Here is a 27,998-nt window from a genome sequence, read left to right as displayed (position 1 = left end):
AAATAACTTTTCTTTATCAGCCCTCTCCACACCACTCATGATTTTATAGACCTCTATCATATCCCCCCTCAGTCTCCTCTTTTCTAAACTGAAAAGTCCCAGTCGCTTTAACCTCTCCTCACAGTCGCCTGCTTCTAAGCAATTCACCCTGATCTGCCCCTCAGCGATGCCCCAGCACCTCCGTGTCATGGGGGTCAATAGTGCACAGCGGAGGAAGGCGAGATCCCGGGGGAGCACTGTGAGCCGGGCCCGGGCCAGAGGGGGGTGTTCTCACTCTGCGGGGCCCGGGTGCTGCTGCTGGGTCCTGTGTCTGAGCCGGCGACGGAGCAGCTGGCCGAGGTCGGAGCGGCACCTGCTCCAAGTGGCTGTGTAGGAGAAAATATTTGCCGGGTTTCAGCCAGCCGGCGAAGACGCTGTGACACGCGGCGGGGCCGGGGCCAGGCAATTCCCCAGGGTAAATCCAGGGGTGCGGGCGATTAGCCGCCGGGCAGAGGCCCAGGGCTCTCTCCCTCCCAGGGACAGGCTGCTCTGGCAGCCATTCTGGGGGAGCCCCAGGGTCCAGTGCAGGGGGAGGGGAGTGAAAGCCAGGGGAAGAGAGGGCCAGGGCTGTGTGATGGGGAGGGGAAGGTCTGGGAGCCTTGTGAGGGGGAGGGGTCTGTGACTGGGAGGGATGCATGTTTGGGCTGTGGGATCGGGGGAGGGGTCTGTGCCACTGGCTGTGGGATCGGGGGAGGGGTCTGTGCCACGGGCTGTGGGATCGGGGGAGGGCTCCGTGCCGCGGGATCGGGGTCTGTGCCGCGGGTTGTGGGATCGGGGGAGGGGTCCGGGCCGCGGGATCGGGGGAGGGGTCCGTGCCGCAGGCTGTGTGATCGGGGGAGGGGTCCGTGCCGCGGGCTGTGGGATCGGGGGAGGGGTCCGTGCCACAGGCTGTGGGATCGGGGGAGGGGTCCGTGCCGCGGGCTGTGGGATCGGGGGAGGGGTCCGTGCCGCGGGCTGTGGGATCGGGGGAGGGGTCTGTGCCACAGGCTGTGTGATTGGGGGAGGGGTCCGGGCCGTGGGCTGTGGGATCGGGGGAGGGGTCCGTGCCACGGGCTGTGGGATCGGGGGAGGGGTCCATGCCACGGGCTGCTGGGTGCTATGTCTGGGTCGTGGCTGGTGGCTTTGTGCCCAGCTCTGGCGTCGTCCTCGCAGGCCCCAGTCTCTCAGGAGGGGCCTGGTGGCGCCGGGACTCCAGCGCCCTGGCTCTAGGGTGGGGCAGCAGCCAAGCCAGGCTTGGCCGGCGGAGCTGAGGACCAGACCTATGGCAGCTCCAGCAGCTGAAGCCAGGATGCGAGTGGCTGGCGACGTGGCCAGGCCGGCGCTGCCCGGAGGAGCTCAGTGCCGGGCCCGGGATGACTCCGGGAGGGCGTCTCCCCGGGCCAGGCAGCTGCGGGGCTGAGCGGAGGCTGCAGGGAACAGCCCCGTGGAGTCGGCTCAGCCCTCAAGGCCCCGCTTGGTCGAGCGCTGGGCTCCCGTGGCCCCTATGGTGACCCGGCCAGGCCGCACGCAGGCCCCCTCCTGCCCAGCCACGGCGAGCGAGAGGGAAGGGGGCAGGTGAGTCACCCCCAGGAGAGCCGGTCGCAGGCTCGGCGCAAGGGCAGCGACACTTCCACAGCACAGCCGGGAGCAGCGTCACGCTGGGCCACGGGGGCGGGTTGCTGGGCGTGGGGTCCACAGCTTCCCCACTCCACTGGCCACCAGACTCTTGTGCACGTCCCACGGGGCCACTTGCTCCCCCAGCACCAGCCTGGCTGCCCTTCGTGCCCAGACCTACCCCCACTCGCCTGCAGGAGCCAGCACCGCCCCCCCCCCAGTGCCCCAGCAGGCCCCAGGCGCCTGGCCACCCCTGCCACTGCCCGAGCGCAGCGTGGCATGTGCCACGGCCGGGGCCTGGGGGCCCCGTGGGCTGGGTGCGATGAGCCCGCATGGGGCAGCTCCGGCGCAGAAGGGCTGAGGACTGGCGGAGCAACCAGGCACAGGCTGCCACAGAACGTCTCCTGGCCTGGGTGTTTGCTGCCGCCCCACGGCCCTGCCAGAGGGTGGGAAAGGCCCGAGATGCGGGGGGGGGGGGGGTTGGCCGTGTGCAGGCGCTGGGAGGGGCGGGGGAGCGACCCGCTGATGGGCCTGTTCCCTGGGCTGACCCCTTGCTGGAGTCGATTCCCCTTGGCCCGACTCACCCCGGCATCCGAGAGGCTCCCGCCAGCTGCTACTCAACGAGCCGGTCTCACCCGCCTGGCTGCGCACCGGATAGGGACGGCCCCGGCCCCACGGGGACGACGGCCCAGGGCCTGGGGAGAGGGCCCAGGGCCTGCTGGTGCCAGGGGCGATCCCGCCGCCCTCCCGCCCCTGGGCCTCCCCGGTGGCGCCGGTCCCCCAAAGGACGGGTCGATCCGGTTCTGCGTGGGCTACCGGAAGCTCAGCGCCAACCCCGTGTCCGACGCCCCCGCCATGCCCAGGCCCGACGAGCCTCTGGACATGCCGGGGGGCTCGCTGCCTCCCCGCCCTGGACCCCCGAGGCCAGGCTGAAATCGGCGTGATCCCCCCGTGGGGCTCCAGTTCCTGGTCCCACCCTTCGGCCTCAGGGGTCCGGCCGCTCCCAGCGCCTGGGCCCAGCTGCTGGGGGATGGGGCTTTACCCCGGCGGACAGCGATGGTATTTGCAGCTTGAGCCTGACCCGGCAGGCCCACGTATCCCAGGCCAGGGCTGGGCGGACGTAAAGGCCGGGAAGTGCAGGGTGGGGGGGGCTGAGGGGTCCCACCTGGGCCACTGGGTGGGGAGCGGCTGCTTGAAGCCAGAGCCGGGCAAGGGGGAGGCCCTCAGAGAACTGGCCTGACCCCAGGCCAAGCAGCAGGCCCAGGCTCTCCTTGGGCTGGCAGGTACAACTGGCACCGCTCCCTGGGTGGTCCCCGCGGGCAGGGTGACACGGGGGGGCCTGCTCCCTGGGGGCCGGTCTCTGGCTGTGCCCCGTGGGCAGGGTGACACGGGGGGGGACTGCTCCCTGGGGGCCGGTCTCTGGCTGTGCCCCGCGGGCAGGGTGACACAGGGGGGGCACCGCTCCCTGGGGGCCGGTCTCTGGCTGTGCCCCGCGGGCAGGGTGACACAGGGGGGGCACCGCTCCCTGGGGGCCGGTCTCTGGCTGTGCCCCGCGGGCAGGGTGACACGGGGGGGGGGGGCTGCTCCCTGGGGGCGCTGTGCTGATCCGCTGGGCAGCATTGGACTCTCCTGAGCGGCTTAGCGGGCACCCTGGGACCAGGCCCGAGGCCCTGGCAGGCTGAGCACAGAGGGGCTGGCGGCGGGACTGGGGCTGGTGGGGCCAGGCTCTGGCTTGGCTACCAGCAGCTGTGGGGCTGGGACAGAGCCAAGCTGCCTTGGAGAGCCCCGGGCCCAGTGTGGCCACCCACACGCGCAGGGCGGCCCCAGCCCCCCCTCCCCCCACACACAGCAGGGCCACGGCCGGCCAGTCACTGAGTTTATTTCTCCAGTGGGAGGCAGACGATGGGGCCGCGGGGGCCTGGCTCAGGCGCCCCCCAGCACCGTGGGGCGTCCATGGGGCACGGCCTGGTCTGCCCTGGCGCCAGGGACAGCCCCACAGAGCGCCTCAGTATCCCCACCCCGCGCCAGGCACCACCAGCCTCGGCCCAGCCCATGATGTGAACCCCCCGCAGCCCCGTGGGGCACCAGTGGGGAGCTCCCCGAGGGCCACTGCTGGGCCAGCCCCACTGCTACTGGCTAGGACAGGCACGGGGGGGGGGGGGCAGCCGCGGGGGCTCGAGGAGGGCGCCAGGAGCTGCCGGCCTCACAGCTGATTCGCCTTCCAGGACAGGTAGGAGTTCCAGACGACGGCCACCGCCTGCACCACGGCCAGCCTGGGACAGAGGGCGGGAGCCGGGTCAGCAAAGGGCTCTGGGCCGGCCCCACGCACGGGGCAGCTGCGGGGGAGGCTCAGGCCGGGCTGCCCAGGAGCTAGAGGGGAAGGCCCAGCTCCACCCACTCCGGTGCACAGTGCGGGGGCAGGTGGGGGCAGGGATGGTGGAGAGGAGGGGGCAGTGGCACAGAAAGGAGTCAGAGGGGGGCAGGAGGGAGGGGCTGGGGGCAGAGATGTTGGGGTGTGGGGCAGTGGCACGGGGGGCAGGGCGTGGGGCAGACGGGGCAGGAGGGAGGGGCTGGGGGCAGGGATGTTGGGGTGTGGGGCAGTGGCACGGGGGGCAGGGCGTGGGGCAGACAGGGCAGGAGGGAGGGGCTGGGGGCAGGGATGTTGGGGTGTGGGGCAGTGGCACGGGGGGCAGGGCATGGGGCAGATGGGGCAGGAGGGAGGGGCTGGGGGCAGAGATGTTGGGGTGTGGGGCAGTGGCATGGGGGGCAGGGCGTGGGGCAGACGGGGCAGGAGGGAGGAGCTGGGGGCAGAGATGTTGGGGTGTGGGGCAGTGGCACGGGGGGCAGGGCGTGGGGCAGACGGGGCAGGAGGGAGGGGCTGGGGGCAGAGATGTTGGGGTGTGGGGCAGTGGCATGGGGGGCAGGGCGTGGGGTAGATGGGGCAGGAGGGAGGGGCTGGGGGCAGAGATGTTGGGGTGTGGGGCAGTGGCACGGGGGGCAGGGCATGGGGCAGACGGGGCAGGAGGGAGGGGCTGGGGGCAGAGATGTTGGGGTGTGGGGCAGTGGCACGGGGGGCAGGGCGTGGGGCAGACGGGGCAGGAGGGAGGGGCTGGGGGCAGAGATGTTGGGGTGTGGGGCAGTGGCACGGGGGGCAGGGCGTGGGGCAGACGGGGCAGGAGGGAGGGGCTGGGGGCAGAGATGTTGGGGTGTGGGGCAGTGGCATGGGGGGCAGGGCGTGGGGCAGACGGGGCAGGAGGGAGGGGCTGGGGGCAGAGATGTTGGGGTGTGGGGCAGTGGCACGGGGGGCAGGGCGTGGGGCAGACGGGGCGGGGGGGCTGGTGCAGCCTGACCTGTGGTTCAAGGGGATGAAGTAGAAGTTGGCGATCTGCACGGCCGGCCAGAGCTGGAAGAGACGACAGGACGGGCTGGGAGGGACACACCCCACGAAAGTTCACCCGAATGCCCCGGTGGGGGGAGGGGGAGCCCAGGCCAGCCCCAGCCCCCCAAGGGACAAGGGGCGCCCTGGCCAGCCCCCAGGAGAGGGGCAGCGGGCAGGCGGGCGCTCTGGGTGGCGGTTGGAAGGGGGCCAGGGCAGAGCGCAGCCAGGCAGGCGGTGGGGTCCCAGCAGCACATGCTCTGCCGGGCTACTCGCAGGGGGGCGGGCGGGGCCCTGGGCGTGTGGGGGGGCAGCAGGGGGGCGGGCAGGGGAGCAGCAGGGGGGCGCGCGGGGGGGCAGCGGGGGGGCGGGCGGGGGCCCGGGGGCGGGCGGGGCCCTGCGGGGGGGCAGCAGGGGGGCGGGCAGGGGAGCAGCAGGGGGCGCGCGGGGGGGCAGCAGGGGGGCGGGCGGGGCCCTGGTGCGCACGGGGGCAGCACGGGGGGCGGGCGGGGCCCTGGGCGCGGGGGGGGCAGCAGGGGGGCGGGCAGGGGAGCAGCAGGGGGACGCGCGGGGCCCTGGGCGCGCGGGGGGGCAGCAAGGGGGCGTGCGGGGCCCTGGGCGCGGGGGGGGGCAGCAGGGGGGCGGGCAGGGGAGCAGCAGGGGGGCGCGCGGGGCCCTGGGCGCGCGGGGGGGCAGCAAGGGGGCGTGCGGGGCCCTGGCGCGCGGGGGGGCCCCAGGGGGGCGTGCGGGGCCCTGGTGCGCGGGGGGGCCCCAGGGGGGCAGGCGGGGGGCCAGCGGGCGGCGCTGGCACTTACGTAGTAGTTGGTGAGCAGGGCGTCCGTGTAATCCTGCAGGGAGGGACCCAGCCGGTTACTTGCCAGGCGCAGACGCGTCCAAAGCAACAGGGGTCCCGGGGCAGCGCGGAGGGTCACATCAGGGTGGATTGCTCAGAACCAGGGAGACTTCCAGCCCGGGCCTGGGGTCCCCCTCTCTGGGCACCAACCCAGCCCCACCCCCCCCGAGGCTGCTGTTCCCGCGCTGGCCAGCAAGAAGTCCCACAAGCAGCCCCCTCAGACACCCCAGTGCTCCCTGTGCCCCCCAGCCCCCCTCACACAGGGGAGAGGTTCTAACCCATCCCCCACCTCCCCTCAGACACCCCAGTGCTCCCTGTGCCCCCCAGCCCCCCTCACACAGGGGAGAGGTTCTAACCCATCCCCCACCTCCCTCAGACACCCCAGTGCCCCCTGTGCCCCCCAGCTCCCCTCACACAGGGGAGAGGTTCTAACCCATCCCCCACCTCCCCTCAGACACCCCAGTGCTCCCTGTGCCCCCCAGCCCCCCTCACACAGGGGAGAGGTTCTAACCCATCCCCCACCTCCCCTCACACACCCCAGTGCTCCCTGTGCCCCCCAGCCCCCCTCACACAGGGGAGAGGTTCTAACCCATCCCCCACCTCCCCTCAGACACCCCAGTGCTCCCTGTGCCCCCCAGCCCCCCTCACACAGGGGAGAGGTTCTAACCCATCCCCCACCTCCCCTCAGACACCCCAGTGCCCCCTGTGCCCCCCAGCTCCCCTCACACAGGGGAGAGGTTCTAACCCATCCCCCACCTCCCCTCAGACACCCCAGTGCTCCCTGTGCCCCCAGCCCCCCTCACACAGGGGAGAGGTTCTAACCCATCCCCCACCTCCCCTCAGACACCCCAGTGCCCCCTGTGCCCCCCCAGCCCCCCTCACACAGGGGAGAGGTTCTAACCCATCCCCCACCTCCCCTCAGACACCCCAGTGCTCCCTGTGCCCCCCAGCCCCCCTCACACAGGGGAGAGGTTCTAACCCATCCCCCACCTCCCTCAGACACCCCAGTGCTCCCTGTGCCCCCCAGCCCCCCTCACACAGGGGAGAGGTTATAACCCATCCCCCACCTCCCCTCAGACACCCCAGTGCTCCCTGTGCCCCCCAGCCCCCCTCACACAGGGGAGAGGTTCTAACCCTCCCCCCGACTCCGGACAGGCTCTCCCAGTGCCAAAGGAGCAGCCCCAGTCCCAGGGCGATTTACCCCTCAGCTCTCACCCCAGGGCTCACTGGGCCCGTCCTTTGGCATCTCCCATCTGGGGGTTGCTGGTGCAGAAGGAAGAGGCCGGGAGGGGGGTGTGAAGGGAACAAGCGACCCCCACCCCCACGGCCGGGTGCCTGGTGCAGGCGTGTGGGGGGTGGACAAGCTGCTGTCGGACCCGTCTCTGGCGCTCGCCCTGGGCCGGGCCGTCAGCCCTTCCGGGCCCCGCTCACCTGCCGGCTGCAGGGTCCCAGCGAAGCCCCCGGCCCGGCTCATGGGAGGGTGGGGGGGGGGGGGGCGGTGACGCGCTGCCGCTGGCACCACAGGAGGGCAGGGACGGGTGGGGTCTGCCAGCAGCAAACGTGCCCCCGAGGGAGGGGCCCAGGCCAGGCTGCCCCCAGCGCACCCACCCCAGAGCTGCCTGACCCACCGGCCTGGCTGAACCTCCCACCCATCCCCCGGGACCCTCTGCACCCTGGGGCGCTCACCCCACCTGGCCCCCGCCGCTGCGGGACGGCACCAGCCAGCCTGAGCAAACCCCTTCCCCCCCCCCCCGAGCCAGGCTCCTTGGGCCCTCACAGCAGTGCCCCTGCCAGCTCCTGGGGGGGACAAGGAGGGGTCTGAGCGGGGGGCACTGGGGGGACGAGAAGGGGTCTGAGCGGGGGATCCTGGGGGGCAAGGAGGGGTCTGAGCGGAGGGCCCTGGGGGGGACGAGGAGGGGTCGGAGCGGGGGATCCTGGGGGGGCAAGGAGGGGTCTGAACGGAGGGCCCTGGGGGGAATGAGGAGGGGTCGGAGCGGGGACACTGGGGGGGCGAGGAGGGGTCGGAGCTGAGGGCTCTGGGGGGACGAGGAGGGGTCTGAGCGGGGGGGCTCTGGGGGGACGAGGAGGGGTCTGAGTGGAGGGCCCTGGGGGGCCAGGAGGGGTCTGAGCGGGGGATCCTGGGGGGGCGAGGAGGGGGTCGGAGCAGGGGAATTGGGGGGACGAGGAGGGGTCTGAGCGGGGCCCTGGGGGGCGAGGAGGGGTCGGAGCGGGGGATCCTGGGGGGACGAGGAGGGGTCGGAGTGGGGGGCTCTGGGGGGGACGAGGAGGGGTCTGAGCGGAGGGCCCTGGGGGGGCGAGGAGGGGTCAGAGTGGGGGCTCTGGGGGGATGAGGAGGGGTCTGAGCGGGGGATCCTGGGGGGGCCAGGAGGGGTCGGAGCGGGGGGCTCTGGGGGGACGAGGAGGGGTCTGAGCGGAGGGCCCTGGGGTGAACGAGGAGGGGTCTGAGCGGGAGCCCTGCGGGGGACGAGGAGGGGTCTGAGCGGGGCCCTGGGGGGGACGAGGAGGGGTCTGAGCGGGAGCCCTGGGGGGGACGAGGAGGGGTCTGAGCGGGAGCCCTGGGGGGGACGAGGAGGGGTCTGAGCGGGGCCCTGGGGTGAACGAGGAGGGGTCTGAGCGGGAGCCCTGCGGGGGGGACGAGGAGGGGTCTGAGCGGGAGCCCTGGGGGGGGACGAGGCGGGGTCTGAGCGGGGCCCTGGGGGGGACGAGGAGGGGTCTGAGCGGGAGCCCTGGGGGGGACGAGGAGGGGTCTGAGCGGGGCCCTGGGGGGGACGAGGAGGGGTCGGAGCGGGGGATCCTGGGGGGGCAAGGAGGGGTCTGAACGGAGGGCCCTGGGGGGAATGAGGAGGGGTCGGAGCGGGGGACACTGGGGGGGCGAGGAGGGGTCGGAGCTGAGGGCTCTGGGGGGACGAGGAGGGGTCTGAGCGGGGGGCTCTGGGGGGACGAGGAGGGGTCTGAGTGGAGGGCCCTGGGGGGCCAGGAGGGGTCTGAGCGGGGGATCCTGGGGGGGCGAGGAGGGGTCGGAGCAGGGGGAATGGGGGGACGAGGAGGGGTCTGAGCGGGGCCCTGGGGGGCGAGGAGGGGTCGGAGCGGGGGATCCTGGGGGACGAGGAGGAGTCTGAGCGGGGGATCCTGGGGGGGCGAGGAGGGGTCAGAGTGGGGGCTCTGGGGGGATGAGGAGGGGTCTGAGCGGGGGATCCTGGGGGGGCGAGGAGGGGTCGGAGCGGGGGATCCTGGGGGGGCGAGGAGGGGTCGGAGCGGAGGGCCCTTGGGGGGGGACGAGGAGGGGTCTGAGCGGAGGGCCCTGGGGTGAACGAGGAGGGGTCTGAGCGGGAGCCCTGGGGGGGACGAGGAGGGGTCTGAGCGGGGCCCTGGGGGGGACGAGGAGGGGTCTGAGCGGGAGCCCTGGGGGGGGACGAGGAGGGGTCTGAGCGGGGCCCTGGGGGGGACGAGGAGGGGTCTGAGCGGGGCCCTGGGGGGGACGAGGAGGGGTCTGAGCGGGAGCCCTGGGGGGACGAGGAGGGGTCTGAGCGGGGCCCTGGGGGGGACGAGGAGGGGTCTGAGCGGGGGCCCTGGGGGGGACGAGGAGGGGTCTGAGCGGAGGGCCCTGGGGGGGACGAGGAGGGGTCTGAGCGGAGGGCCCTGGGGGGGACGAGGAGGGGTCTGAGCGGAGGGCCCTGGGGGGGACGAGGAGGGGTCTGAGCGGGGCTCTGGGGAGGGACAAGGAGGGGTCTGAGCGGAGGGCCCTGGGGGGGACAAGGAGGGGTCTGAGCGGAGGGCCCTGGGGGGGACGAGGAGGGGTCTGAGCGGAGGGCCCTGGGGGGGCGAGGAGGGGTCTGAGCAGGGCCCTGGGGAGGGACGAGGAGGGGTCGGAGCGGAGGGCCCTGGGGGGGGGCGAGGAGGGGTCTGAGCAGAGGGCCCTGGGGGGACGAGGAGGGGTCTGAGCGGGGCCCTGGGGGGGACAAGGAGGGGTCGGAGCGGAGGGCCCTGGGGGGGACGAGGAGGGGTCGGAGCGGGGGACTCTGGGGGGAACGAGGAGGGGTCTGAGCGGAGGGCCCTGGGGGGGGGAGGAGGGGTCTGAGCGGAGGGGCACTGGGGGGACGAGGAGGGGTCTGAGCGGGGCCCTGGGGGGGACGAGGAGGGGTCAGAGCGGGGGGCACTGGGGGGACAAGGAGAGGTCTGAGCAGGGCCCTGGGGGGGTGAGGAGGGGTCAGAGCAGGGAGCACTGGGGGAACGAGGAGGGGTCTGAGCGGGGCCCTGGGGGGGACGAGGAGGGGTCTGAGCGGGGGGCTCTGGGGGGGGACAAGGAGGGGTCTGAGCGGGAGGCTCTGGGGGGGACAAGGAGGGGTCTGAGCAGGAGGCTCTGGGGGGGGACAAGGAGGGGTCTGAGCGGGGGGCTCTGGGGGGGACGAGGAGGGGTCTGAGCGGGAGGCTGGGGGGGGACAAGGAGGGGTCTGAGCGGGAGGCTCTGGGGGGGACGAGGAGGGGTCTGAGCGGAGGCTCTGGGGGGGGACAAGGAGGGGTCTGAGCGGGGGGCACTGGGGGGGACAAGGAGGGGTCTGAGCGGGGGGCTCTGGGGGGGCAGCGCGCGGCGGCAGCGAGGGGCAGGTCCCGGGGGGGGTGCCCAGGGCTCGCTGCAGGGCCGGGCAGGGGGGCCGCGCAGAGCGGAGGGAGCAGCCCGGCCGGCTGGCCCGGTCCCAGCGCTGGTGACTCAGGGGGGGCCGGGCGGCGCTGACTCACGGCGGGGGGGGGGGGGGGGCGGGGGGGCACCGCTCGCCGGGTGAGTCACACTCGCCACTTGCTGACTCAGCGCTGGATCCGAGCGCAGGGCCGACCAGCCTCCCGCTCACGGCTTGGGGGGGGGACACCCCCCGACCGGCACGCAGGGTCCTGCTGCCACCGAGCCGGGGGCTGGAGCCCAGGAAAGGCCCCTCGTGGGGAGCTGGCTGCCCCCCAGCCCAAGGGGCCCTGACTCCAGCGGGGCTGTGGGGCCCCAGGGGGCAGAGGGCGGCACCCCGGGGCTCCAGGGAGCTGCCCCGAACCCGCCCGACCCCTCCTGGGCACCTGGCAGACCCCACGCTCGGGGCCAGCGGCTCTGCACCTGGGGGTAGGGGAGGCTCACTGGGGTCGCCAGTAACGCCCCTGCCCCCTGCTGCCCCACCCCCAGCGAGTTCCCGGGGCACCTGCCGGGCACCTCCAGTAACTGCCCCCCCGCTGGCTCCAGCCGGACGCCCCGGTTTCAGTGGACGGCCCCGTTTCAGCCTCCTGCCGCTGCCCCGGCATGTTTTCACATGGGCCTATGGTCCCGTATTGTCGGCCTCTCCCCTCCCCTGGGTCCTGTGGCTGGTGGGTTCCCCGCTCGCCCGCAGGGAGTGTCTGTGGGGGGGGAGGGTCCAGAGGCGGGGGGTGGGCGTGCGTGTGCAAGGCTGGTGGTCGTGCAAAGTGGCCGCACGAGGGGCCGGCTGCGGGTTCCGTGTCACCCCTGCTGCCCACCCATGGCCTGTTACACGCTCCCCGCTCGCCCGCAGGGAGTGTGTGTGGGGGGGGGGTTCAGAGGCAGGGGGTGGGCGCGCGTGTGCAAGGCTGGTGGTCGTGCAAAGTGGCCGCACGAGGGGCCGGCTGCGGGTTCCGTGTCACCCCTGCTGCCCACCCATGGCCTGTTACACGCTCCCCGCTCGCCCGCAGGGAGTGTGTGTGGGGGGGGGGTTCAGAGGCGGGGGGTGGGCGCGCGTGTGCAAGGCTGGTGGTCGTGCAAAGTGGCCGCACGAGGGGCCGGCTGCGGGTTCCGTGTCACCCCTGCTGCCCACCCATGGCCCGTTACACGCTCCCCGCTCGCGGCCGGCTCCCTGCTGCGCCTTCCCCTCCCCCGCGTCGCTGCTCCTCCATCGCCCCCGCGGTGCGGAGAACCAGCCCGGGCCGATCCTTCCGCCCACCCGCCGAGGGACCTCGCCCCAATCGCCAACCCAGACCCCCCCAACACGAGCCCATCGCGCCTCCCTCTGCCACCTGCCACCTGAGCCCAGCCTCTCGCCAGCCCCTCTGGACCCCTGGCAGGGAGCTGCAGGCTGCTCTCAACCCCCCTCGCTCTGCTCTTCTGCAGACTGAACAGACCCAAGCCCCTCAGCCTCTCCTCGTAGGCCATGTGCTCCAGCCCCCGAATCATTTCGGTCGCCCTCCACTGGCCCCTCTCCAATGCGCCCACGTCCTTTGTGTATGGGGGGCCCAGAACTGGACTCAATACTCCAGACGTGGCCTCCCCAGAGCCGAATGACGGGGAACAGTCACTTCTCTAGAGCTGCTGGCAACGCTCCTCCTAATGCCCCCAATACGCCATTAGCCGCCTTGGCTACCAGGGCGCCCTGGTGACTCATCTCCAGCTTCTCATCCCCAGCCAGTCGGTCCCCAGCCTGTACCAGTGTTTGGGATTCTCCCTCCCAAGGGCAGGACTCTGCTCTCGTCCTTGTTCAACCTCCTCAGGTTTCTTTTGGCCCAGTCCTCTAATCTGTCCAGGTCACCCGCCAGGGGGCTCCAGTAACACCCCCTCCTGCTCTGCTGCCCCCATGGCTCCCCAGAGCTCCTGTAACGCCCCGGGACGCTGTCTGACAAACACCCCCCGCTGGTCGCTCCTGCCACCGCCGGGTGTCTGCCCCTCCACGTGCCAAGTGGCCAGCCCCGCGGCGAGGAGGGGTGTGGCGGGCTGGGAACGGGCTGGGCAGGGGCTCGCTGGGGTCTCCCTGCGTGACGGGGGAAACACCCCAAGCTGCTGGAGCAGCCCCTAGGGAGGGCTGGCCCGGCTGAGGGCCCGGCTGGCCAGGCCCATGGAAGATGCCCAGGCAGATCAGAGGCGCCTTCCCGGGAACGTTGTGACAGCAACTGAGCCAGGCATGGCTGGGGGCTGCCCCGGGAGGGCTCGTGGCTGGCACCCGCTGGAGGGCTGGAATTCTGCCCAGTGAGAATGGGCGTCGTGCCCAGGGCAGGAGGGGAGAAGGCCCTGGGGCGTCCTGCACCTCAGCTCTCCCGGCCGCATCCCCACAAGGGACCCAGGGCCTGCCGAGGGCGGGCGGGGGGCAGGGACTTCTGGGGTGACCGTTGCAGCTGGGGCCTCTGGCTTGCGTGGGGCCTGCTCCCTCCCCTGCTCCGTCCTCTCCCGAGGTCCCCCGGGGCGGGCGGCCTGTCAGGGCACAACGCGGGGCAGACGGGAGGCAGGGTGGCTGGGCCCGGGCCCGGCTCTTATCTGCTGAGGCTGGGCTCACGCCCGGCCTGCGGAGGAGCCGGGCTGCGGGGGCGAGCCAGGGAGCCGGCTGTCTGAGACTTCTGGGGACCCCGGTGGGGACCCGACGTGCTCTGGGGACGGGCTGGTGCCTTTGAGAGGAGAAGCCCAGCCCTGCCTCCAAGCAGTGTGACCGGAACTAGACACACCTGAGTGTCCCACCAACGCACGCCTGTTTGGAGCCCCCCCAGCCCCCGACCCCTCCGCAACCCCCCCGGGCTCCTCCAGTAACACCCCCCCACACACTCACATATCTCTGCACCTAGCAACCCCCCCGGGCTCCTCCAGTAACAACCCCCCCACACACATATCTCTGCACCTAGCAACCCCCCCGGGCTCCTCCAGTAACACCCCCCCCACACACATATCTCTGCACCTAGCAACCCCCCCGGGCTCCTCCAGTAACACCCCCCCCCACACATATCTCTGCACCTAGCAACCCCCCCGGGCTCCTCCAGTAACACCCCCCACACACACATATCTCTGCACCTAGCAACCCCCCCGGGCTCCTCCAGTAACACCCCCCCACACACACATATCTCTGCACCTAGCAACCCCCCCGGGCTCCTCCAGTAACACCCCCACACACACACATATCTCTGCACCTAGCAACCCCCCCGGGCTCCTCCAGTAACACCCCCCTCCCACACACACATCTCTGCACCTAGCAACCCCCCCGGGCTCCTCCAGTAACACCCCCCCACACACACATATCTCTGCACCTAGCAACCCCCCCGGGCTCCTCCAGTAACACCCCCCCACACACACATATCTCTGCACCTAGCAACCCCCCCGGGCTCCTCCAGTAACACCCCCCCACACACACATATCTCTGCACCTAGCAACCCCCCCGGGCTCCTCCAGTAACACCCCCCCACACACATATCTCTGCACCTAGCAACCCCCCCGGGCTCCTCCAGTAACACCCCCCCACACACACAGTAACTCCCCCCCCCCCACCCCCCCCACACACATATCTCTGCACCTAGCAACCCCCCCGGGCTCCTCCAGTAACACCCCCCCACACACACATATCTCTGCACCTAGCAACCCCCCCGGGCTCCTCCAGTAACACCCCCCCACACACACATATCTCTGCACCTAGCAACCCCCCCGGGCTCCTCCAGTAACACCCCCCCCCCCACACACATATCTCTGCACCTAGCAACCCCCCCGGGCTCCTCCAGTAACACCCCCCCCCACACACATATCTCTGCACCTAGCAACCCCCCCGGGCTCCTCCAGTAACACCCCCCCCACACACACATCTCTGCACCTAGCAACCCCCCCGGGCTCCTCCAGTAACACCCCCCCCCACACACATATCTCTGCACCTAGCAACCCCCCCGGGCTCCTCCAGTAACACCCCCCCACACACACACATATCTCTGCACCTAGTGACTCCCCTGGGCTCCTCCCGGCGCCCCCAGTAACACCCCCCCAAGTGCCCAGGCAGCGGCACAGGCTGCAGTTCCCAGTGGCCCTCGCGCCCCCGGCCGGCTCGGGACTCACCCTGCGGATCTTGGCCCAGTTCTCCTCGGCAGACAGGCCGTTGAGCGCCCCGGCGATGGCCAGGAAGCAGCCCAGGAAGCAGGGCGCAAACCCGCCCTGGAAGGGAGCCGGAGTCAGGGCCCTGCAGGAGGACGTGCACAGGGCGCCTGGCAGAGGCTGCTGGCTGGCGTTTCGGGGCTCTGCGCCGCCTGAGGGGCCAGGCCCCAGGGCGAACTCGCCCCGCTGGGCACCGGGCACAGGCCAGGCCGGGCGCGCTGGTGGACAGGCTCAGCTGGGCCAGGCCCTGGCGCAGGGCGGGGGCTCGGCCTGAGCTCTGGCGAGAGTGGGGGGGGGGCACCGTGGGGGACCTCCAGCCCAGCCCCACCAGCTCCCATCTCCACTGGGGGGCCGCCCGGGACTCCCCAGCCCGGCTTGCAACACAGGCGCCCGCTCTGAGCCCGGAGCCCTGGGTCCATGGGCCGCCCAGCGTCCGGCCTGCTGCCAGGGCGACAGCCAGGGACTTGGGGCGCACGGCCAAGGGAACTCCTTCCGTTGGCTGGCACGGCCGTGGGGCAGCCCCGGGCCCCAGCCCCAGCCAGTCCAGGCAGAACGACGGGTGCAGGGCCATGTGCAAACACACCCAGCTGTGGGGGCAGGGATGTACCCCTCCCGCAAGGCAGCCCCCCCAGCCTCCCTCACCCCCTAAGCCCCTTCTGGGCACCCACATCCTCCAGCCCCCACAGGGCTGCCCCCCGCCAGCCCTCTCCTGCAAGCCCACCCCTCCGTGTCCCCACCCCACAGCCCCCTCGCCCGGAAACGCGGCCCCCACGGACCTGATCCAGCAGCATCTTCTTCAGCGCCACCGCCCGGCCGGTTCCCGGCACCAGTCGATCCAGGAGCTGGTACCAGCCCCCCACCACGGGGCCCTGCGGGGAGAGGGGCGTGGCTCTCGTCAGACGGTGGCGGGCGGCCGGCGATCCCCGCCCAGCGCTTTCGAGCAGCGTCCCGACGGCCCGGAGCACAAAGCAGAGCGTCCCTGGGGCCGGGTCTGGCCGACAGCCGGGAAGGGGGGGCGCCCTTGAAGGGGGGTGCTGGGCCGGTGCCCCGCCGGTGCGGTGGGCGTGCGGCTCCTCGGGGCGATGCCCCCCCAGGCTCCCAGGGTCTGTCCCCACATGGCTGAGCCGTGCCGTGAGCCCCTGTCCTGTCCCGTCCCAGGCTGGGCGGGGGGGCGCTGGGCCCTGGAACACGGGGGGGCTGGGGGGCTCTGGTACGTCTCAAAGGAGGGACGGGAAGGGCCTGTCGACCAGTCGAGGGAAACGCCACCAACTAGCAACCCGGCTGCAGCTACCACCCCTGCGGGGAGCGCTGGGCCGGCTGCGGGCTGCTCCCTGGCCAGCGCGGGAACAGCCGCCTCGGGGGGGGGGGGGCTGGGTTGGTGCCTCAGAGAGGGGACCCCAGGCCCGGGCTGGAAGTCTCCCTGGTTCTGAGCAATCCGCCCCGATGTGACCCTCCGCGGTGCCCCCAGCAACCCCATTGCACGGGGCTAAGACCAGCTCCATACACGGCATGATGGGACGCGCCCTGCCCCTGGGACCCCTGCTCCCCTGGCACCCGCCCTGCCCCCGGGCCCCCTGCTCCCCCGGCTCCCGCCCTGCCCCCGGGGCCCCTGCTCCCCCGGCTCCCGCCCTGCCCCCGGGGCCCCTGCTCCCCCGGCACCCGCCCTGCCCCCGGGGCCCTGCTCCCCCAGAACCCGCCCTGCCCCCGGGGCCCTGCTCCCCCGGCACCCGCCCTGCCCCCGGGCCCCCTGCTCCCCCCGGCACCCGCCCTGCCCCCGGGACCCCTGCTCCCCCGGCACCCGCCCTGCCCCCGGGCCCCCTGCTCCCCCGGCACCCGCCCTGCCCCCACCCTGCCCCCTCGGCACGCGCCCTGCCCCCGGGGTCCCTGCTCCCCCGGCACCCGCCCTGCCCCCGGGGCCCCTGCTCCCCCGGCTCCCGCCCTGCCCCCGGGGCCCCTGCTCCCCCGGCACCCGCCCTGCCCCCGGGTCCCTGCTCCCCCGGCACCCGCCCTGCCCCCGGGTCCCTGCTCCCCCGGCACCCGCCCTGCCCCCGGGGCCCCTGCTCCCCCGGCACCCGCCCTGCCCCCGGGCCCCCTGCTCCCCCGGCTCCCGCCCTGCCCCCGGGGCCCCTGCTCCCCCGGCTCCCGCCCTGCCCCCGGGGCCCCTGCTCCCCCGGCACCCGCCCTGCCCCCAGGTCCCTGCTCCCCCGGCACCCGCCCTGCCCCCGGGTCCCTGCTCCCCCGGCACCCGCCCTGCCCCCGGGTCCCTGCTCCCCCGGCACCCGCCCTGCCCCCGGGGCCCCTGCTCCCCCGGCACCCGCCCTGCCCCCGGGGCCCCCTGCTCCCCCCGGCACCCGCCCTGCCCCCGGGGCCCCTGCTCCCCCGGCACGCGCCCTGCCCCCGGGGTCCCTGCTCCCCCGGCACCCGCCCTGCCCCCACCCTGCCCCCTCGGCACGCGCCCTGCCCCCGGGGCCCCTGCTCCCTCGGCACCCGCCCTGCCCCCGGGGTCCCTGCTCCCCCGGCACCCGCCCTGCCCCCACCCTGCCCCCTCGGCACGCGCCCTGCCCCCGGGGTCCCTGCTCCCTCAGCACACGCCCTGCCCCCACCCTGCTCCCTCGGCACACGCCCTGCCCCCGGGGTCCCTGCTCCCTCAGCACACGCCCTGCCCCCACCCTGCCCCCTCGGCACACGCCCTGCCCCCACCCTGCTCCCCCGGCACCCGCCCTGCCCCCACCCTGCCCCCTAGGCACACTCCCTGCCCCCGGGGTCCCTGCTCCCTCAGCACACGCCCTGCCCCCACCCTGCTCCCTCGGCACACGCCCTGCCCCCACCCTGCCCCCTCGGCACACGCCCTGCCCCCACCCTGCTCCCCCGGCACCCGCCCTGCCCCCACCCTGCCCCCTAGGCACACACCCTGCCCCCGGGGTCCCTGCTCCCTCAGCACACGCCCTGCCCCCACCCTGCCCCCTCGGCACGCGCCCTGCCCCCGGGGTCCCTGCTCCCTCGGCACACGCCCTGCCCCCACCCTGCCCCCTCGGCACACGCCCTGCCCCCACCCTGCTCCCCCGGCACCCGCCCTGCCCCCACCCTGCCCCCTAGGCACACGCCCTGCCCCCGGGGTCCCTGCTCCCTCAGCACACGCCCTGCCCCCGCCCTGCCCCCTCGGCACCCGCCCTGCCCCTGGGGCCCCTGCTCCCTCGGCACACGCCCTGCCCCCACCCTGCCCCCTCGGCACCCGCCCTGCCCCCGGGGTCCCTGCTCCCTCGGCACACGCCCTGCCCCCACCCTGCCCCCTCGGCACGCGCCCTGCCCCCGGGGTCCCTGCTCCCTCGGCACGCGCCCTGCCCCCACCCTGCCCCTCAGCACGCGCCCTGCCCCCGGGGTCCCTGCTCCCTCGGCACACGCCCTGCCCCCGGGGTCCCTGCTCCCCCGGCACCCGCCCTGCCCCCGGGGCCCCTGCTCCCCCGGCACCCGCCCTGCCCCCGGGCCCCCTGCTCCCCCGGCACCCGCCCTGCCCCCGGGGCCCCTGCTCCCCCGGCACGCGCCCTGCCCACGGGGTCCCTGCTCCCCCGGCACCCGCCCTGCCCCCACCCTGCCCCCTCGGCACGCGCCCTGCCCCCGGGGCCCCTGCTCCCTCGGCACCCGCCCTGCCCCCGGGGTCCCTGCTCCCCCGGCACCCGCCCTGCCCCCACCCTGCCCCCTCGGCACGCGCCCTGCCCCCGGGGTCCCTGCTCCCTCGGCACACGCCCTGCCCCCACCCTGCTCCCTCGGCACACGCCCTGCCCCCGGGGTCCCTGCTCCCTCAGCACACGCCCTGCCCCCACCCTGCCCCCTCGGCACACACCCTGCCCCCACCCTGCTCCCCCGGCACCCGCCCTGCCCCCACCCTGCCCCCTCGGCACGCGCCCTGCCCCCCGGGGCCCCTGCTCCCTCGGCACACGCCCTGCCCCCACCCTGCCCCCTCGGCACACGCCCTGCCCCCACCCTGCTCCCCCGGCACCCGCCCTGCCCCCACCCTGCCCCTCAGCACGCGCCCTGCCCCCGGGGCCCCTGCTCCTTCGGCACACGCCCTGCACCCACCCTGCTCCCTCGGCACGCGCCCTGCCCCCGGGGTCCCTGCTCCCTCGGCACGCGCCCTGCCCCCACCCTGCTCCCTCGGCACGCGCCCTGCCCCCGGGGTCCCTGCTCCCTCGGCACGCGCCCTGCCCCCGGGGTCCCTGCTCCCTCGGCACGCGCCCTGCCCCCACCCTGCTCCCTCGGCACGCGCCCTGCCCCCGGGGTCCCTGCTCCCTCGGCACGGGGGGGGGCCAGCACTCACCACAAAGCAGAACCCGATGCCCATCATCTTCAGCGTTCTGCGGGTGCTGTGTCCATGCAGGCCCCTTCGCTCCACCAGCTGCTGCGAGACCACGTCACCGACGCCCACCAGGGACCCTGCACAGAGCATCAGCAGGTCAGGGGCCCGGAGCCCTGCTCCCCCCCCCGCCCCTGCCGGTGCCAGGTAGGGCCTCAAGGGTACATGACAGACGCACTGGAGCACCCGTCGGGCGCCTGCGCACAAGGGGCACCCGGCCCAGACACTGCCCTCAGCCCGGTGGCACATCTCAACGTAGGGCAGCCCCTGGTGCCTTCCGCCAGGAAACCCGCCTCGGCCCAAAGGGAGCTGCACAAATGGACAGTCAAAGGAGCAGTCGCGAGGGAAACGCCTGCAAACTGCATGGACACTTTGCAGAAGCACCGTAACAGAGGCTCCGACAGACTGTATCCCTGAATTCAGACCCCCGTGCGCACCGCCAGGGCCAGGCAGCACAGCCAAGAGGTGACGGAGGCAGACGGGTCCTGTACAACGCGAACGCCAGTGGGAAAGGAGACGCTCTGGCAGGCCACGGCAGGCGAAGCGAAGTCCAGCAGAAGCAGGAAGCTGCCACAGCCAGTGGGCCCTGGACGCCCGAGATGCCAGAGGCGCCCGCAAGGACGATAGGGTCACTGCGGAGAAGCGGAGTCTTTGCTCCGGTCTCCACGGCTGAGGATACTGGGGGGTCCCCAAGCCGGAGCCAGACTTTGCAGGTGACAAACCGGAGGGGCTGTCCCAGTCTGGGGCGTCCTTAGACGAGGTTTGGAAACAAATGGATAAACTCAAGGGTGACAAGCCGCCGGGCCCACCCCAATACCCGCCCCGGGCCACTGAAGGACCCGCAGGGGAAATGGCAGAAGTCCTGAGTGTGCGACAGGACGGCCGCTCCAACAGGCCCCTGGCGCAGAGGGCAGGGCAGCTCTCGGGCTGCCGGCTTTCCCAAGGCGGCCGCGGCGGGGACCCAGGCAAGGACAGGCTGGCGAGGCTCAGGGCAGCCCCGGCTAGCGGGGGCAGCCAGTGAGATGAAGACTAATTGGACGCGGGATGAACGGGGTTTGCTGGGAAACGGGAGCCCCGGGGAGCAGACAGTCGTTCGTCGGGGGCGAGGGAGATAGCGACGGGGGCTCACTGCTGAGGGGCGCACGGCGACCGCGCAGGCTGCGTCCCGGGGCGGCCAGGCACCCTCTGAGCAACACGAGTCCCGTCCCGCCCCTGCCGGCTGCAGGAGCCCAGACCGGGGAGCAGGGCACCCGACAGCCCCGCCCCAGGCGTGTCCCCATGATGCCGGCCACTGCGAGGCCCCGGGCTCTGCGCCCAGCAGCTGGTGGCGCCGGGCCGGCCCTCTGCCGGGGCCAGACAGGCAGGGCAGCCCGCAGGGGGGTGACCTCAGGCCCCCTCCCAGCCCCCGTGTGGCCCAGGCCGGCCCGCGGACCCTGCCGCACCCCCTGCACAACGTGAGCCAGAAGCTGGCAGCCTGGGGGCCCGCAGCATGACCCAAGGGTGGCCGGGGCGCAGAGCCTGCCCCATCCCTGCCTCAGCCCTCAGCCCAGGCTCCTGAACCCCCTGGGCGGCACGGCCCAGGCCCTGCCCGCTCCTGCCAGGCGCCTGCTCCACGGGGCTGCCCCAGAAGAGCCCGGCGCCATCTGGCTTCGGACCCCGACCTGCTTCTCACACAGGCCACCACTGCTCCCAGCTGCCACCTCGGCCCAGCCCGGTGGGGACGCAGCCCCGCACTGGCACGGGGGCAGGGCAGCAGCGCAGGAGGACAGGCCTGGGGCCATGCCCGCGTCTTACTGCTCTGGGCGGGCCCCCAGGGCTCAGCTGGCCAGCAGCTCCCGGCCTCAGGCCTGCTCCCCCGGGGCTCGGCTCACACTGCTCTGCAAAGCAGGAGATGGGCAGAGAGGAGCCAGCATAGAGCCAGACCAGTCCAGGGCAGGGGCGGGGGGGCCCAGGGCAGGGGCGGGGGGGCACCAGGCCGGCCCCGGGCAGGGGCAAGGGGGCACCAGGCCGGCCCAGCACAGGGGCGAGAGGGCGAGGCAGGGATGGGGCAGGCTCTGTGCCAGGCACACAGACGGGACGATCCGCACGACCCGCAAAAGCTGGTGGCCCCTGGAGAGAGCCCAGCGGGGGAGGGGCCGGGGGCCCGGCTGGCTGCGCCTCCCCGAGCTGCCAGCGGCCGCGGCCCCATTGAGAAATGTGCAGCCCCAGCAGGTTTCATTGATTGGCTCCCTGGCGCCGGCCCAGCCCGGCGGGGGAAGTGACGGCCGCTCGGGCACCTGCCAAGCGTAATGGGATGAGCCGCTCGGTGCCAGGAGGCGGCCGGCGTCTGCGGGGGGGTGACTCGCCCGCGGTGACTTCGCTCGCCTGGGCTCCCCTCCCCTCCCCACGGGGCTGTGCCGAGCTGGGCCACGCGTGTCCAGCCTCTCTCGGGGGCCACGGCAGGCGGGCGCAGACCAGCCGCCCACGCTCTGCGTCCACCGGCCCCCCGCCAGCCTGCAGCCCCGCCCGGCTCCCCCCAGAGGCTGCATGGTGCGTGGCGCCGGCTGCGGGCGGGTTGGGGCAGCCTGGCGTCACCCCAGATACACCCCAACTCCCCCGGCTTCAGGCCCCCTGGCTGGGGCTCAGTGCCCTGGGGCAGCCCTGCAAGGGTGGCCTGAGCCCGCAGCCAGGCCAGGGGCAGGTCTCCTGGCACGTCTCCTGGGGCGGCAGGGGCTGGCGAGCCCAGCAACATGGCCCGACCTGTCGGTCCTGGGTGGGGGGTGCGGAGCAGACTCTGGCACCCCTTTCCGACCCCTGCATGGGATGAGCCAGGGCACCGGGCCCAGCTGGCCAGGCAGGTGGCCCAAGGCAGACTGGCCAGTTGTCTGAATGGCTGCCCAGGGGAGGGGATAGCTGGCATCTGGCTGGCCAGCCTACCAGGGTGGGCTGGCTGAGCCTGGCTAGGGTGGCTGGGTAGCTGGCTGGCTAGGGAGGGCCGGCCGGCCGGGGGAATAGCTGGCTGGCTAGGGAGGGCCGGCCGGCCGGGGGAATAGCTGGCTGGCTAGGGAGGGCCGGCCGGCCGGGGGAATAGCTGGCTGGCTAGGGAGGGCCAGCCGGCCGGGGGAATAGCTGGCTGGCTAGGGAGGGCCGGCCGGCCGGGGGAATAGCTGGCTGGCTAGGGAGGGCCGGCCGGCCGAGGGAATAGCTGGCTGGCTAGGGAGGGCCGGTCGGCCGGGGGAATAGCTGGCTGGCTAGGGAGGGCCGGCCGGGGGAATAGCTGGCTGGCTAGGGAGGGCCGGCCGGCCGGGGGAATAGCTGGCTGGCTAGGGAGGGCCGGCCGGCCGGGGGAATAGCTGGCTGGCTAGGGAGGGCCGGTCGGCCGGGGGAATAGCTGGCTGGCTAGGGAGGGCCGGTCGGCCGGGGGAATAGCTGGCTGGCTAGGGAGGGCCGGTCGGCCGGGGGAATAGCTGGCTGGCTAGGGAGGGCCGGTCGGCCGGGGGAATAGCTGGCTGGCTAGGGAGGGCCGGTCGGCCGGGGGAATAGCTGGCTAGCTAGGGAGGCCCGGTCGGCCGTGGGAATAGCTGGCTGGCTAGGGAGGCCCGGCCGGCCGGGGGAATAGCTGGCTGGCTAGGGAGGCCCAGTCGGCCGGGGGAATAGCTGGCTGGCTAGGGAGGGCCGGCCGGCCGGGGGAATAGCTGGCTGGCTAGGGAGGGCCGGTCGGCCGGGGGAATAGCTGGCCGAGCTGCCCGGCTGCTTTGGATCCCAGCCTCAGGACTTTGACACGGGCCCAAGTGGAACTAGGCCGCAGCGTCTGCGCTCCCTGCGCCTCTCCCATTAAGCCCTAATTACACCATCCATTTGCAAATTACACTCCTGCCGCCCGCCGGCTCTCCAAGGGCAGGGACACGCGGCCGGCTCAGGCTGCTCCCGCCCCGGGGCTCAGCAGAGAACACTGGGCCGGGAGCAGTGGCAGCCGCCGCCTCATGCAGGCCTGGCGCGGGCGCAGCAGGAGGGGGGGCTGGCACTGAGGGGGGGTTGGCACAAACGTGCTGGGCGTGTCTCCACCCAGGGCCTGGCCGGGGCCACCGCCAGGTGCTGCTCTTGAAAGCACAAACGTACCCGGGCGAGCCCCCCCGTTCCCCGGGCTGGAGGCTGCCCTAGCAGAGCGACCCCCGGGCCAGCACCAGCACTGTGAGACGGGCAGCAGGGCCACAGCCCCAGGACACAAACACCACCCCCCCACACCACAGCCCCCTGCCTCAGTTTCCCCCTTCCCAGGATCTCCCCAGCCCACCAGTTCTCAGCAGGGAGGTGACGGCTCAGGGCAGGCCCAGCCAGGGCCCCTTTGCCTGCCTCTGCCTGCAGGCTCCTGGGCCCCGAGTCCCGCCCTGCCGATGGTCGCCCTCTGCAGCCTCACAGGGAGCCCCCGACGCAGCCACGGAGCCTCCCGCCACCATCCTCTGGGGCAACATCAGGGCCAATTGCTCACAACCAGGATGACGGACAGCCCAGGCCTGGGGTCCCCCTCTCTGAGGCACCAAACCGGCCACCCCGGGCGCAGCTGTTCCCAGCAAAGATCCACACAAGCAGCCCCCTCAGTGCTCCCTGTGCCCCCCCAGCCCCACACAGGGGAGAGGTTCTAACCCATCCCCCACCTCCCCTCACACACCCCAGTGCTCCCTGTGCCCCCCAGCCCCCTCACACAGGGGAGAGGTTCTAACCCATCCCCCACCTCCCCTCACACACCCCAGTGCTCCCTGTGCCCCCCAGCCCCCCTCACACAGGGGAGAGGTTCTAACCCATCCCCCACCTCCCCTCACGCACCCCAGTGCTCCCTGTGCCCCCCCAGCCCCCTCACACAGGGGAGAGGTTCTAACCCATCCCCCACCTCCCCTCACACACCCCAGGGCTCCCTGTGCCCCCCCAGCCCCCCTCACACAGGGGAGAGGTTCTAACCCATCCCCCACCTCCCCTCACACACCCCAGTGCTCCCTGTGCCCCACAGCCCCCCTCACACAGGGGAGAGGTTCTAACCCTCCCCCCGACTCCGGACAGGCTCTCCCAGTGCCAAAGGAGCAGCCCCAGTCCCAGGGCGATTTACCCCTCAGGTCTCACCCCAGGGCTCGCTGGGCCCGTCCTTTGGCATCTCCCATCTGGGGGTTGTTGGTGCAGAAGGAAGAGGCCGGGAGGGGGGTGTGAAGGGAACAAGCGACCCCCCCCCCCCACGGCCGGGTGCTTGGTGCAGGCGTGTGGGGGGCGGACAAGCTGCTGTCGGACCCGTCTCTGGCGCTCGCCCTGGGCCGGGTGATTGAAGACAAAACGAAGGAACGCCCAGGGCCCCCTTTCTCCCCATGGGCACATGGAGGGACGCCCATCGCTCTCCTTGAGGAAGTTGGCCCGGATGGGTTTGCCACGTGGGCGCGCTGAGCCTCCTGTCCGTGTGTCTGTCCACTTTGGAACCTTGTATTTCTGCCTGTCTGGTTTTCCCCTTTGATATTTTCAGACCCTCTACTCCTTGTTTCCCGCCCTCCCCCTCCCCCTCTCCCCTATTTATTTTGGGTCTGCACAGCCTGCACTCGACACTCCAGTCATCTGGAGCAGGGGGCTGTGCCCACGAGAGGTCCCGATCCCACCGCCGTGTGTTGGGAGCCGTTCCAGTGCGACCAGCCCAGTGCTTGTTTGCTAAGTGTATCCTGCACAGACTGACGCGGCTACCCCCTGGAGCTGTCTGTATTGGGTGATGTTGCTGGGCTGGGTAGGCTGAGGAGAGGGGACAGAGCAGGGAAGGGGGGTCAGGGTCCGGCTCGGCTCGCGGGGGGCAGTGTTGGTAACGCGCTGCCGCCAGCACCACAGGAGCGCAAGGCCTGGTGGGGTCTCCCAGAAAGAAACAATTGAAATACCAACTGTCACGGGGTTTGGGGGGGTCCCTGGGCCCTGCACCCCCATCCACAGCCAGAGGGGACTCTCAGGCGGCAGGTAGAAGAGAAGGTTCATTGGTTCCCAGGGACACAGGGTAGCTCAGACTTACTGGCACAGGGACCAGGAGCAGCCAGGACCATCCGTCTTGGGGAGAGGGGGGGCCAAAGCCAGGGCTCTGGACCCCTGCCCAGCCCCCCAGGCCAGGACCCTGGGACTAGCCCCCAACTCTGGCCCCACTCCTTGGGGACGGGGAACTGAGGGCATCTTTCCCTTTACAAGAGCCGCCGGGCTGGGGCAGACCAAAGGCCCATCCAGCCCAGGGTCCCCTCTGCCCACAGCGGCCAGTGCCAGGGGCCCCAGAGGGAGGGAACAGAACCGGGAATCCTCACGTGATCCCTCCCGTCGCCCATTGCCAGCCCTGACAGAGCCAGGGACACCAGCCATCGACGGTCCTGCCCTCTCCGAGTATCGAGCAGCGCTCTTTTCTAACCGTGCTTAAGGCTCTGGCCACACTGGGGAGGTCTGGCCACAAAAGTGCTGTCAATGTGCCAAAGTCAGCAACAGTGAGCGCGTGAAACCGGTGTTTCTGCCTCCCGTTGCCGACATTTCCTGGCCACAAGGCTAGAGCCCTGTGACAGAGCAAAGTATTGTGGGTAAGCACCCCACAGTGCAGGGCTGATCCCTGTGTTTCCTGGGATTCTCTCTGAGTTCTCCACCACCACAGCTGCTGGGAGCAGCGCCATGAGGAGCTCTGGGAGCTCTCCGTGCTGAGGAATGTCAGAGCAGCACAACTGGCTCTCCAGCTCTCCTCTCACCCAGCAGCTTTGAAAGGGGAGGGGCGCAGCCTGCAGGGCAGCAGAGATCACAGAACACTGAGCAGAGCAGGCATTGTGGGATACCGGCAGAGCCCAGTTCTCTTGCCAAAACAAACAGCAGAGTCCACACTGGCTCTCTGCTGATAATAAAGAGAGGGGAAAAACACAAACACCTCTGGCAGGGCTGGAAGGTTTGTGTCACCAAAACTGGGTGTTTTTCCCCACCAAAAATTGCATTGTGGTGGGTACGCTCTCACTGTTTTATCACCAAAAGGCAGTTTTTGGCAAGAAAACATGCCATAGACAAAGCTAAAGTCTTGGGCTTCACAACATCCTCTGGCAAGGAGTTCCACAGGTTGACAGTACATTGTATGCAGAAATACTTTTTCTGGTTTGTTTTACACCTGCAGCCTTAGTGTCATTTGGTGCCCCCCTAGTTCTTCTGTTATGAGAAGGGAAAAACAACACTTCCTTCTCTACCTTCTCTACACCAGCCACGATTTTATAGCCCTCTGTCATATCCCCCATAGTCATCTCTTCCCAAGCCAAAACGTTCCAGGCTTATGCATCTCCCTTGGTACGGAAGCTCTTCCATCCCCTCTCTTTGCTGCCTCTCTCTTCACTTTTCCAACCCTCATTTTTGAGCTGGGGCCACCAGAACTGCCGGCAATTGTCGAGGCGGGTGTCCAGAGTGGCATTGTGGTATTTATGTGCTTGCCTGCCACTGCGCACGGAGACGAGAACTTCCAGAGAACTGGCCACGATCCCGGCTACGGCTGCAATCGCCGGCGTCGTATGAGCGGCCAGGCGGCTGGCCCGAGGGACAGCTCACACCCCCAGCTAGCGGCTCTGCCGCGTCGCAGCCGCGAGCCCGGGGACACGCCGCTGTGTCATTTTACAGTTTGTTCCCAAACCCCCTCTCCTGACGCCGCGCTTGGGGTCCGTCGCTCAGGTGGGGGGCCGTGTAGGGAGGGTGGGGGCCAGCACCTGCAGGTGGCTTGGGAGTGTAGCAAGCACGCCCCCGCCCCACGGCCCAGCTGAGCCCGGGCAGGGCCGGGTGGCGAGCGGCAGAGGTGCAGGGATGTCCATGTGCGAGCCACGCACACCCGCAGCCCCTCCGTGCCAGACTGCACTGGAGCAGAGCGAGGCAGGGGGGGCGGGGGGGGGCACCGCTCGCTGGCTGGCTGGGGGGGGCTGCACGAGGCAGGAGCTCCACAGGCCGCATGCCCCGCCCAGAGAGCAGGAGCCCGCTCCCCCGGCCGGGCCGGGCCTCCCGCAGCCAGCGGCTCTTACCGGCGGTCAGGATCTGCACCGTCCAGGGGTGCCGGGCCAGGAGCCGCTGGTAGCCCCGCCACAGCGCCGCCATCCCGCGGGGCTGCACGGGACAAGGCAGCGATCAGACCGGCCCGGGGAGCGAGGGGAGAACGAACCCCAGGGCGGGGCCGGGCCCGCACGGGACTCACCCCGGGACCCAGGCGCAGGGCCCTGGGGGGGGGGGGGGGGGGAGGGACCCGGGGGGGAGGGGCCGGGGGGGCAGGGCCTGGGAGGGAGGGGCCCGGGGGGGCCGGACCGAGCCCAGGCCGAGGCCGCCCGTGGGTCGCCCCGCGCTGTTCGGGGGGGGGGGGCGGTGCCTCAGTTTCCCTGGGCGCCGCACCCATCGCGAGGTGGGAATTTTGCCGGGACAGCCTCTTCTGTCCCCAAGCACCGGAGCCCGAGGGGGGTGGGAGCGGGCAGGGGAGGGCGAGGGGCGGGGCCTGTGGGGAACCCCCCCCCCCCCACCAGAGGGGGGGTCCCGGGGGGGATTTTCCTAACACGCCCCCCGGGGCAGCGCGGCCCCCCCCCCCCCATCCCTGCTCGGGGGGGTCTCGGGCCGGGAGGCGCCTGGCCCCGCCCCCTCCAGCCGGGGTCCCCGGGGCAGCTCCGCCCGCAGCCGAGGGAAGGGGGGGGGGGCTCGCCGCGAGAAAACCACGCGGGAGCGAACACGTGCTGACGTCACCAGCCCCGCCCCTCCCCCCGCCCGCCGTACCTGCACCGCCGCCTCCTGCCCGCCCCCTCGGCAGCCCGATAGGGCTTAATGGGAGAGGACCCCACGGAGGTGGTGCATCCAGCCACCAGCACAGGGATTCAGCGGGAAGCAGAGCTGAGCCATGCCTGGCACGGGCTGAGCCTCAGGCCGGCCGGCCTTACTCCCTAGGCAGGGGAGGGGGAACTTTTTGGGTTGGGGGCCACCCACATAC

The 27,998-nt window shown here is 72.2% G+C and overlaps 1 protein-coding gene across 12 annotated transcripts; it reads right to left on the bottom strand.

Moving 5' to 3' along the window:
• Positions 1–9: 9 nt before the first annotated feature.
• MPV17 (mitochondrial inner membrane protein MPV17) lies at positions 10–27,824 on the bottom strand. 12 transcript variants are annotated; one of them, XM_089776967.1, is made up of 8 exons: positions 27,788–27,824; positions 27,055–27,136; positions 19,013–19,128; positions 15,474–15,566; positions 14,662–14,757; positions 5,824–5,856; positions 4,983–5,035; positions 10–365 (listed from the first exon to the last, which is right to left on the bottom strand). In XM_089776967.1, exons 2-8 carry the CDS (start codon positions 27,125–27,127, stop codon positions 161–163), a joined length of 669 nt encoding a protein of 222 aa, XP_089633093.1. In that variant the 5' UTR covers positions 27,128–27,136; positions 27,788–27,824; the 3' UTR covers positions 10–160. The 12 variants fall into 12 exon arrangements, 10 of the variants coding, with proteins under 10 accessions (XP_089633093.1, XP_089633094.1, XP_089633095.1 ...); XR_016349067.1 differs by lacking the exons at positions 10–365; positions 27,788–27,824 and adding exons at positions 3,495–3,581; positions 3,716–3,905 and having other exon boundaries at positions 27,055–27,235; XM_089776970.1 differs by lacking the exons at positions 10–365; positions 27,788–27,824 and adding exons at positions 3,495–3,581; positions 3,716–3,905 and having other exon boundaries at positions 14,662–14,782; positions 27,055–27,246.
• Between the last annotated feature and the right edge of the window lie 174 nt (positions 27,825–27,998).

Source organism: Pelodiscus sinensis, chromosome 3, assembly GCF_052426305.1.
Source record: "Pelodiscus sinensis isolate ZL-2025 chromosome 3, ASM5242630v1, whole genome shotgun sequence".
Lineage (NCBI taxonomy): Eukaryota > Metazoa > Chordata > Testudines > Trionychidae > Pelodiscus > Pelodiscus sinensis.
The sequence above is the reverse complement of the archived record's forward strand: the minus strand, read 5'-3'. Positions and strand labels throughout refer to the sequence as shown.